At 36.8% G+C, this 12,371-nt stretch overlaps 1 protein-coding gene across 5 annotated transcripts in view; it reads left to right on the forward strand.

The window, feature by feature from the left end:
- Positions 1-12,371, forward strand: part of SEMA5A (semaphorin 5A) — a 403,052-nt gene that overhangs the window by 207,604 nt on the left and 183,077 nt on the right. For all 5 annotated transcript variants that reach the window (XM_059472240.1, XM_059472411.1, XM_059472324.1 and 2 more), the window contains one exon: positions 10,508-10,553. In XM_059472240.1, the coding sequence (XP_059328223.1) occupies positions 10,508-10,553 (46 nt within the window). The remainder of the gene's footprint in view (positions 1-10,507; positions 10,554-12,371) is intronic.

Here is a 12,371-nt window from a genome sequence, read left to right on the forward strand (position 1 = left end):
GCTTTTTAAATCACTGTGGCATAAGCTTGGGATGATTTTGTTGAATGAGCAGTGACTACAAAAAAATCAGCTATTAATTCTGCTTTTTTGCTAAAGATCCCATACATCAAAAGATGTATTTTTCCTAAAAGTCAATGATGCTTCAGAGCTTTATATCTCTTGTTCTGACTAAAATTAAAAAAAACATAATTCAAGGTTATTAAAATTATAACAGCAATTTTGTTTCACGCAGTTCAGTATAGTTGGCTGTTACTTGTTCATAGAAGGTATTGATTTTCCCTTTCCTTATTCTGCATTTCCATTCTAAATTTTAACCTTTCTGGTGTTGTGTTTGGCCATGGGGATCTTCCTTTAGAATACCTAAGCTTGCCTGCAGTTTTCTGTAATTGTATGTATTATTGATTTCAGTACATCCCTTTCACTACACACCTTTCTGTTCTTTAGGCATTGTGCCCCACGAGTCCCTGTACATCATGGGGTCCTAGATTCAGAGACTGGCAGCCACTTGTCAGGGTGCTGTAGTCCCAACACTGCAAGTGTCGATCACACTGATAATCTCACTGATTACACTCCTTCTGCATGCAGTCTCCACTGCAGGTAGACTGAATCTATTCATTGTGAATCACAGAATTCACAGAATGACTATGTTGGAGGAGACATTCAGGATCATTGAGTCCAACCTATCCCTAACACCTTAATTAAACCATGGCACCGAGTGTCACATCCAGTCTTTTATTAAACTCATCCAGGGATGGTGACTCCATGACCTCCCCAGGCAGCCAATTGCAGTATTTTATCACCCTTTCTGTGAAAAATTTTTTCCTAATACCCAACCTATATTTCCCTTAGTGCAGCTTGAGATTGTGTCCTCTTGTTCTGTCCATTGCTGCCTGAAGAAAGAGACCAACCCCCACCTGACTACAGCCACCTTTCAGGAAGGTGTAGAGAGTGATAAGGTCACCTCTGAGCCTCCTTTTCTCCAGGCTAAACACCCTCAGTTCCCTCAGTTGTTCCTCATGGGATTGTGTTCCAAGCCCCTCACCAGCCTCGTTGCCTCCTCTGGATGTGCTCAAGTCTCATTTTCCTTCCCAAACTGAGGGACCAGAACTGGACACAGCCTCAAGGTGTGGCCTCACCAGTGCCGAGTACAGGGGAGGGATGATCTCCCTGCTCCTGCTGGCCACGCTATCCCAAATACAGGCCAGGATTTCCTTGGCCTTCTTGGCCACCAGGACACACTGCTGGCTCACGTTCCTTTGGCTGTGGATCAGCACCCCCAGGTCCCTTTCTGCCTGGGCACTGTCCAGCCACACTGTCCCCAGCCTATAATCAGGTCTACTCTGATTATTCTGATCAGTGAATGATGTCTAACTGTCATTATGCATCTTTTGTTTTATTTTCTTTTCCTGCCCAGTTGAGGAGGGAGTGATAGAGCAGTTTTGATGAGAAAATGGTCTTCAGCCAGGGTCAGCCCACTCCATCCTTGCACCTTCAGGATTCTGCTTTAGTAATTTGGTGGTATTCTAAACTAGATAAATGATTTTTCACAGCCAGAAGCTGTGTTTTGGTTCATCTTATGTTTATAATTGGCTTTTTCCACCGTAATGGATTTAATGATCCCAAATTTCTCTGCCTTAGAAATCAAACAAAATACTATTGTGGAAGTTTGATACTATTGGAAATTTTAAAATCCCTTTTCCATTATTGATATTCATGGCAGGTGACTCTTTTTCATTTATGAAGTTCTACAGCCTCTAAAGATGTTTATGATTTGTCTTATTGAGAATGGTAGCAAAGATCCCAACTGGGATCCAGACGGCATTCCTGTTGGGAGTTGCCAATGCAACTACATGGAAAGACAGATATGATCCTATGATACCCCAATAGGTGCCTCCCAGAGTGATTGAGAACTTTTTATCTCTTTGCACAAGGTTCTTTGGAGCCTTTAAATTGTGCTAGTGTGCAATGCTTGAACAAGGTTTAATGAAATTAGTTGGAATGTAAGGAAGGACTGCTAAAAGGCAGATGAGAAGAGGGTTGGAAATGTGGTGCAGGCAAACAAGGCCTGAATGTGTGGACAGCACCTGCCCATAAATCCATCAGCAGGTACACCTAGAAAAGGATGTAGCAGTATAAATGGAAGAGCAGTGTTGACAGGAAACCAGATAGTTCAAGTTGGCCATGAGTTATTTAGTCAAGAAGGAATGAGTTTTGTCACATTTTGCTGAGGCAAACAAAATTAGAACAGAAACAGTTTTGGTATGGAGGTCTTTAAAAGTATGCAAGGGACTTTTTTCTATAGTATTCACCATAGCAGGGAATTACTAGGAAGTTCCTCCTACATTGCTGAGATTAGTCTTGCTTGTCCAGTTTGGGAAATAAAGGTGGTCTTCTGATGTCTGTGGGCATCCTGTTGCTGTGCAAAAATAGATGGCTTACAATTGTATATATCTGCCTTTCCCCGCCCTCAGCTTCCTCAGGTTGTCTTCCACTCCTTGTGAGAAGGTAATAACTGGTTGGTAATTTTTTTTTTGTTTTGCACAACATCCAGTTCTCCTGTAGATATTGAGTTGATTAATCTGGAGTCAGTGTTGGGGCCTTGTTTCAGTTTCCTTACACCATCAGCAGCCATCAGTGAGTGGTACCGCTCCAACACTAGTACGTGCCTTCACATTAATCATGCAATCCATGCTCCCATGAAACTGTGTCTTTAAAATGTGCCCCAGGCATTGTTCTTAATATTGTATGTGACATGGCAGATAAAAATAAATGAGTTCTATTGCAATCTGAAACCTTCTTGGGAGTTCATTTGTTTTCTTAGAAAAAAGCCAACCCATATGGCAGGGCAGAATTTACTTTTATAATTAAGTGGCACCAGCGAAGGATTACTCTCAGGGCATTAGCTCCTCAGTAAGCTCAAGGAAATGAGAAACTGCTTGTTTATCTTATTCTGATAAATTCCAATAAAATATTCAGATGAAATATTTTTCTCTGTGTTACGTGGTGGACTGATTTAGCATGTAATAAAATATTATTGTCATTTCTGTATTTTGAAACACAGAAATGTAGGCTTAAAGAGTAATGGATTTCTCCAAGAACACCCTTGTCTTCTTTGCTGTGTGAAAGTGCTTTGCCATATGTTTCTTTGGGAAGGTCAGTTAAAGAGGGAGAAGACCAGATTAGGGGAAGGATACAACAGTCTGTGAATTGCCCAGACAAATTGTGCATTGAGTTTTTTTCCTCCTCATCTCCTGGCAATGTACTTAACATGTAGCAGCTCTAGTTCTGATAAACCAAAAATTGCTAAAAGTGTTTAATCCATTTTGGCTGAATGAGAGTTGACAAAAAGTATGTCTGAAATCCAGTAGTTAAGGGCAATTTTTAAATTTTTCTTCTTTCTTGGTGACTTTTTATTTTGTTTTCTCAGTGGTTTTATTCAAACCATATGAGAAGAATTATGTCTATTTTTAATGAGAAATGAAGTTATCCTCTTTTCTCAAGCCTCCTATGCTTGAAATGTTGAACTGGTAGCAGCCTGGATTGAGTTCATTCCTAAAATGTTGATTTTTTTTTTTTTTTTAATTCAAGTTGGGCTATACTTTTAAATGATATAGTTAATATCAGAAATAGGTCTCAAGGTTATCCAACTTTCTTTTTAATTGAATAATACATACTTAGATATACCTTACCTTTTTTTTTTTTTTTCACACAGAGTATCCTAATAGTGGTGGCTTTCTCCTGTACGTTCTTCTTCAAGTTAATTAAACTTGGTTTTTAGGATTATGTCTTGCTTTGAGGTGGCTTATTTCCTCAGTCACTCCTAATCTCACTGATGAAGGAATGCAACAGTATGGCTTCTCCCTTAATTAGATGTGTGTTTGGGAACGTTAATTTGAACCATTACCACTACTTGCCATAATAACAGAAAGCCAAATTAAAGGATTCATTAGCAGTGGCTTAAGGATCTGTAATAAAGGAATAAATAACTACACAGGTTTGCTTTTTACTGTTGTCTGCTCCCAGCTGGAGAATCCGAGAGCTTCTTGTTAATAAGGCACTCTGAGGGCTACAGATACAGGGAGAATATACAGGCAGAGGGAATTGGTGCTCTATTCTTTCAACATCCATCTGGGTATCACTGCTCATTTAACACTTGGCTCAGGGTAATCAATGTCCTTCCACTGACTGAACTGGGCTAATCTAACACAATCTAATCTAATGTTTGGTTTAATGCTAAATCTGTGAGAAATTATCATCTAAGTGCTGCAAAAAGAGGGAGGTCTTTTCCCCCCTACTGCTTGTCTTTCCTACCTTGCTAACAGGCTCCTGAATATTTTCTAAAGCTTCATATGTCTTCTGCTCATGCCTGGTTCCACTCTGCAGTTTTCTCCTTCTTTGCACCGATGCTGGTAATAGTCTTGTTGCAGAGTGATGCTAGGCAATTCACTAACTCCACGAAAGTCCTACTTGTTCTTGTTCTGATTTGATGTCTTGGCATTTTAATTAGAATAGCTGACATGGTGCATCATCACAGAAGCCCTGGAGTTGACTTGAGTTTTTGTTCTCGTCTGTTAGAACAAAAAAGAAATGACCCCTTTATTAGGGGTAAATGGAACTTTTGTCATTGTCATTTCAGTTATTAAAAAAAGAAAAATAAAATATCCAAACTGTGGATACTTTAGACTCTTTACCTTCTCCCACTGACCTTTCTTGCACCCCACCTGCAACTCAAGCAAACTCTATGTGCCCAAGTTAATTACTGTAGTAGGAGACCACAAAATATTCAAACTGTCTAAAATTTATGGTTTTAAGCCCATTTCCATTGTTGGGGGACATTTGGATGAGATATAACAAGAATGCTTAAATATAATTTCAAATTAATCTTGAAAAGAAACAGAAGATTAATATGTTGAACAATGAAATGGTAACAAGACCACATAGAATTTTCATGGCTCTTAATGTGATTGAATACTGTACAGTATATGTAATATCTGCCAAAATATAAAAACTGGGGGCATGTACTTTGACATATGTGTTGCAGCAATAAAAAAGTAATAAAGATTTGGCTAGCCACAGTTATAAAATATAGGATTAATATTTTGGTTGAGCTGGTATTTCAGGGTAAAGTTGTATCCAACAACAGCTTACTAAATTAATAGCTCAATAACCTCACAAACTCACCTGAACTACAGCATAATACTCAGAAACACCCTTGACCTGCATGCATTGTAGGCACACAGGTGTCAAATGTTGTGAGGCCATTGCCAGCTGGGGGGATCTTGAGTGCTGTGTGTGAGAAGTCAAGGCCAGCAGAGAAAGATGATAATGGAAGTTTGAGATGACAAGGCATGACTTCAGGAGGAGGGTGACCTCCAGAGGTGCAGGGGCACCCAGTACTTTTCTGCTTTTTCTGGAGAAGCCCATGGCAAGAAATATGTAGAAGTGACATCTGGCTGTTGTTGAACATCTGTGCAGGAGTGCTGTGTTCTAGGATCTTCAGCATAGCTGAGCCTGCATGAGGAACCACAGGGATTCAAAGCACAATTTACTAATCCAGAGGAGAAAGCATCAGAGAAGGAAATTGGGTTTCACAAGATCTTTGAGTGGGTTAATTCAGTTTTTATTTGGATTCTATCATAATTGAATCCTATAGAGATTTTCTTACTCATTTTGACAAGCTCATTGTTTCACTGGTCAGCTTTTTATTATGTGAGACTTCGTTTTGCCACTTCGAATATTAATAAGCTGGGATTCGCCTTCATTCCTCTAGAAAACCTGTAATTTTACAAATTATTTAAAAAGAGCAATAAGAACAACAGAAATAATTTCTCCATAATTTTTAGGATGGATCAAAAAGACCTACTAGTCAGAAAATATTTTTCTCTGTGCATGTGATGTTTTCACATCTTTAGCATTTATCAGTAAGCCTCTCATTTCATTATTCTCATTTGCTGTGGCTTCCATTTCATGCAAAATGAAGATAATATATAACTTTTGGCCATTCTGCTTTTTGTTCTTGTAGTTTGACCATTTTCATAAATGATTCAACTTAGAACACTTGTACTAGGTTTCTTTTATTTCCACTATATAATCCTTGGCTTTTTTAGATATTTTTCCTATAGACTTATAATTTAACCAAATATGTTTTGTACATTATAGTTTTATTTATATTGATTATCTCCTTTTGTCCTTAACAGTTTTTTGGTTTTGTAAAATTTTCTTTCCACTTGCTGACTTTACAACACTGCAAAGCTAGAATTGCCTTTCATCCAGAACTTTACCATCTCAGTTGTGGAATTGTGAAATTTTGCTTAATAGGTGACTCCTGTGGAGTTTATACTTTACATTTTTAGTCTTACTACTTTTTTCTCCCAGTGAATTGAATAAAATTTTCTTCTTTCATGTGAGTTAGTTTATTGAAAGACGTGAACAGGAAGTAATCTTTTTTTGGTTTATTTCCAGGAGATTTGGCAGCATGTCTGGTCATACCTCGAGTGTCTGAGTTTGCTGAAACCCCTGTTTCTGGATTCAGGCTTTCAAATGCAAATGCATGTGGGGGTTTAAGATGGGTTATGGAGATTTTCTGTGATATTATTATATTTTGCCATCTTTTTTAAAAGGCGTAATCCTGAATCCATGTCTCCCTGAACTGTGTGTGCCATCTTAATGTTCTTCTAATTCATGTCTGTGTCTAGTACAGAAGTATTTATTGTTGTCCCATTCAGCTTTTAGAGCTTGCACTTTCACAAAAAAAGGTAAAATGCTGGATTTAACAACCATTACTAACATGATATACTTTTGAATCTTTACAAATTTTTAATTGTTTTTTAACTTGGATTGTTCAGGAACATACAGAACATTAGTTTTATACTTTTAGCTGTAGTCATACTGAACGTATTCATGGCAATAGATTGAAATATATTGTTGTGAAGGAGGTGACTGCAGCATGCTTTTTGTGTGCTTTCATTCAGCTCCCACTGATACCAGTGGAAGTGTTTACCCTTGGGTTTGAGCAGGCTCTTGACTAATGGGTTTTAATTATAACAGCTGAGCTAGAAGAGTTGTTCAGTACTGTGAATATAAAGCAAAATGCTTACTGCCTGCTGGATCTCCGAAGGAGTAAAGGATGTTGCTTTATCTCAGTGTTAGTTGTGTTTTCTTCTCATTAAGTGTCCTTCTGTTTGCAGATTTATGTAACATATTTGCTTTCCTCATTCATTAAGCACCAAATGGAAACAAATTTGCCAATTACCGCCAGTGTCAAATCAGTTTAGTTCCAGCGTGCAAAATTTGTCTTGCTCGTTGCCACCATATTTGGAAAAGAAGCAGGGCTGAGTGCTGAGGTAGTATCTGTGCTTCAGAAATGTAATTTCATTTTTTTTCTCATTTTTTGTTGCCTTCAAAGCATAAATACCATGGAATAAAGCTGAACCAATGTTGAAAAATGGCAGTCTGGGGCATAATCTCAATAACATTTTGAAAAAATGTTGTTACCTATCTCGTGAGGAGCATAATGGCTTTGCACATGCAATGAAAATTGGCAATGACTTTTTCTTTGGACTGCCAGATTTATTAATACTACATTTCCAATGTGTTTTTTTACTGTCATGCTCATTTCTTTAATTTTATTTTAGATATTTTCTCATATATGTGCTTTCTGAATGAGTTCTCACATTCTAGTGATGCATGCTTTAAAATGTTAAACTGTTGGATTTGTAAAGCTAGATGAAATCCTGCAAGTTTTACTGAAGTGGGCACATCTAGGTAGGAATAACTCTGCTCTCTGAGTGCTAGTTTGACACTTAGCCCAGGATTATTTATGTAGTCACAGTCAATCTGTGCTGTCCATTTGCCCAGTTTATGTTGCTAGAGTGTTTTTACTGCCTCTTTCACATTGCTTTTCTTATTCAATTTTCCTTCTGCTGGCTTTATAAAGCTAAAAATATTTTAATTGGTTATTGGCAGCCACAGGAAATTGAAAAATGTACACTTATTAGCTCTGCCTCTTGATCGTTCACATGAATGTAGACATTTTTGTCTCCCTAACACTTACAGGATCAATTTTTCTAATTTCACACTGAATATATTAATGTGTAGAAGTGTTGTGCTCTACTGAACAGGATAAAAATCTCATTTTCTAGGAAAAAAAAGGCAAGAAAAATTTTGAATGTCTGTTTTTCTTCAGGCTAGCACTGTGTTTGTGCATTTATTTGTTTAGAATCTTTAAGTTTGGGACAATAGCTTACTTTTTAACAGGATGAATTGATGTCAGAATGGAAGATGATAAAGAAAACAATATTAATTTGATAATCTGTCCTAAAAAGACCTCATCAGGCATAAATTTTCAGCAGATATCTGAAGATGAAGTACACATAGCAATTGAAATCTGTATGAACTACAGTCCCGAAAACTTAACATGTGAGACGAGACTGCTCACATATTCTGCAACAGAGAGTGCATTTATTTGTAGAGTGAGATGGGGCATTTATGTGCCATTTGATACCACTGAGTTAAGAGAGCAATTTATACCTGCTGAGCATTCAGTTCATTTTCACTGGAAGAAAAAAAAAGTTGTTTTGCACCAGCAGTGAAGTTGGTTTCATTCATATTGGAGTGAAAGAAGTACAGTGATGGGTGACGAAAGTTTAAATGCACCAAGATGAGGGGCAGACCAAGTATTTATGCTCCCTCCTGAAAACTTCTGGGCAAGACATTCTGTGAAAGTGAAGGTAATTTTTGCCCTTAGATAGGGAGTGTAGAAGTGTTAGAAAGACTACAATGCATTAGTTCCTGCTGTTTTGGTGAGAGTCTTTCAAGTCCATGTCCATGTAACTTGTTGGTGAAGCTTTGTGTGTGTACACGTTGTTGTGCAAAGTACTGTTTTCTTTGCTTATACACTTCAGGTCTCTTCATGACGCAAACTCAAGTATTATAGCTATTTCTTTGTGCTGATTTAACTGTATAATAATAAATATTTTCTTTATTTTACTTTCACGTGGATTCTTGCTCTTAATACCCCACCTCCTGCATTTTGTTTAGCAGTACTCCTAGGAAAGACTAGTGAGATGGTTCATGTACAGCCACAATTTAAGTAGACCATACATGTACCAGAGTCAATAAATAAATACTCATAGCTGTTTCTGAGAGTCCATAAATAAAGACAGCCATGATGTCCATGGTGGTTATCTTTCTGAGTTGGGCAGATTTTGGTTTTGCTTTTCTCCCCTACTCTGCTGTCTCATTAAAAAAAAAAAAAAAATAGAGATGTAAACTACAGGTTCTGTGCCCATTAACAATACCTCATACCTCTTGGAAAAGAATTAGAATTATTATATAAAAAAAATTGGCCTAATTTTAATTTTGATTACGCGCCTATAAGTTACATGGATTTAATATTGCAAATCATTAATGAATATTGCAAATATTTAAAGTTCAAGTTTAAATTCACTCATCTCTTTAGCATTTGTGGGTTTTTTTACTTGAAGTGAATTTTTAAAAATCTTATCAATTGTGTAGCATATTTGTTATGAATAAATTAGGATGTAAGTAATTTATATTATTATTTAAAAATCCTTTTTATTTTCATCTCTAAAATGTTATCACTCTGTAGTAGCATTGGAAAATCAGAATTGTTTTAAATAACGTAACAGGCAAAAGAGGACTATGGGATATTACTTCTGTGAAGATGCAGTAGAAAAAACAAATAATGAAAAGAAGAAGAAGAGGTGTGATAAGAACTAAGAAAGAAAGAAAGTAATGTCAGAGGAGGAATATTACTTGCTTGTGGCTTGCCTGGAGCCCTCCCAAGGTCTGTAGGTGCAGTGATGCTGCTGTAGAGAAAAGGCAGGATGAGAAATATTTTTGCAATAGATGTGCAGGCTTTTGAAACCTGTTCTTGGTTGGTCTGCGTGTAGCTCCTGCTGTCTGTGTGAAAACATTCTTAGGCTTTGGAGAAGCGTGAGACCACATAGGGCAAGACTTTGCTCCAAATTGTGAAAACTCATGGGCTTGTACAGATTTGCCATCATACTGGGATCCTGTGCTTCAAAGTTTACATGCATGTGGCTGAGCTAATTGCATGAAGTTCCCATCTTTGTGGGGAGGAATGGAGAGCTTTAGCCTGTCCGTGTGTTCTGATGGAGCCATCCAGCACTGGTGCCATGGATCTGCCAAACCTCTGAGTATTTCTTCCCGTTGATTCTAAAAGAACACTGCAGCAATGAATCAGATGTACATGCATGCAGTATAAATATCTACTTCATTCATGTTCAGCCAGACCTTCAGACTGAAAATCTGTTTTAGAAATTAACTTAGTCCTTATCCCAAAGGGCTGCATATTAAGACAGCCTCTGAAAGAATCTGAAGCCCTGAATACCTGTCAGGTCTAAATTTTTTTCTGCCTTTACAGTAATTAATTATGTTTTTATTTAAACAGTGGTAACATTTGGATTTTTCACTGAAACATTAGTAACAATTCATTTTTATCTGCTATTTTTTTAACCCCCAGAAACTACCTCTTCAGATTGAATCTTGAGGATCTCTCTCTAATACAGGTATGTTTTATTTCTGTTTCCTGAATTCCTCTGCAAGATGAAGGTAAACAGATGTTTTAAAGCAGATAATCAAGATATTCATGAGCTTCATAGCTACACATAAATATGCATCTGTTTTTGTCCTTTTTCTGGTCCCCTTATTATATAAGTCATATTATCCCTTTTAATTCCAGATTAGCCTTTCTCCCAGGCCATACATATCTGATGTTGCCGTACTCTGCTGTGATTTTTTTAGAGTGGATTTTCATAGTATTCATTAATACAATTTAAAATTAACTACCTTTAGGTTCAGTACTGTCCCTGTTAATTCATGAAGTAATACTATACACAGCTGAGTACAGAAAAGTAAAATGTCCTTGTGATTTGTGAAACAACTTGTGTATGTTTTAATTAGACTTTCAGATTTCATTTGCCATTATAGAAACAATATCTGATGTTAGCTTATATTTAATCAAAATTACAATATTAGTAAATATTCAGTTTTGTTGCTGATGTTTAAAGCTGTGACACACCAAGCACTTTTAGTATACAGAATTTGGGCTGCCTACTTTAATCTTCTGTGCCATGATCAATATCCTGACAAATAATTCAAGTCCTAAAGATTCTTGTTGACAGACTACACTAAGAGGTGCTGTTGCAGTTTATGCTGCTATGCATAGATTGAAGTTCATGGCTTTCCCTTGTTAGGACATGCATCAGTAGGCTGAATTCACTAATGAGGGAGAAATATGTAAATTACAGAGGTTTATAATTGTGCTGAATCAAAGAGACCCCTTCTCACTCCAATCAATCAGAAAAAAACTACAAACTGAGCACAGAAATCATACTGCTGATAATTATAGTAGGTTACTATAACCTGCTGTTATACCAGGTTACTGGGTTTCAGTCTTACACCTTTAAACAGTCTTCTCAAGTTGACTTTTAGAAAAGTTTCTTATTTTATCTTCAGTATTGTAGCGCCACTTCTTTGCCTCAGTATCTTCTAATATTCTTCAACAAATCTTTAGAAAACTTGTGTTTCTAAATCAAAAGTGTTCTTTTTTTTTTCCTTTCATCAGTATATCTTTACTATCCCTACACCTAGTATTCAATTTTTCCCCCTTATTTTCAAGCCTACCATTATTACTCCTTCATATTTTTTCTTCCCAGATCTTAACTTCCTTTTCTTTCCTTCTACTTCACTTTTAATTCTGTTAGAGTGCCTCAGGACAGCCATTATCCAAAAGATGTGTTTCCTTGGATATGCTAGTTTTGGCAGCTCCAAATCAGCTGTTAGGTGACTGAAACATTTGTTTTAATTTGTAGGGTGGATTATTTAGGATTTCCAAACATGCTAAACAACACATTCAGGTCTTGTCTTGTAATCTGGTATTATGGTTAAAAGAGGCAGGAACAAAAGTGAGAAGCAAAGCAAAAGATGTATGAAATCCTAGCAGAACAAAATGATGGAATTTCAGTGGAAAAATAAAGCTTGTTGTGGTTTAACCTGTTGGTACTTTATGTGCTAGTTAGCGTTTCTTTGGCAAGGGACTGAGCACTTGAACATTTTATGTACAAACAGAAGAAATTTTCTTTTAATATTTATTTTTCTTCACACAGTTTTTGTCATAGTAATAATGTAAAAAAAGTCTCCTTTAATCTTACTTATGTTGCTTGCTTTGATTTTTTTTTCTTGGTTTTTTTTTTTTTTTAGCATGAGCCAGCTTTTGTAAAAACATGCAGATGTTTCACAAGCTAATAAACCACGTTTGCACATCTGGAAAAGGGGCACACAGTGAAGTGCTAGCTATTAGAGGCTTTCAGCATAGCTTAATAACA

This window comes from Ammospiza nelsoni, chromosome 1, assembly GCF_027579445.1.
Source record: "Ammospiza nelsoni isolate bAmmNel1 chromosome 1, bAmmNel1.pri, whole genome shotgun sequence".
Classification (NCBI taxonomy): domain Eukaryota; kingdom Metazoa; phylum Chordata; class Aves; order Passeriformes; family Passerellidae; genus Ammospiza; species Ammospiza nelsoni.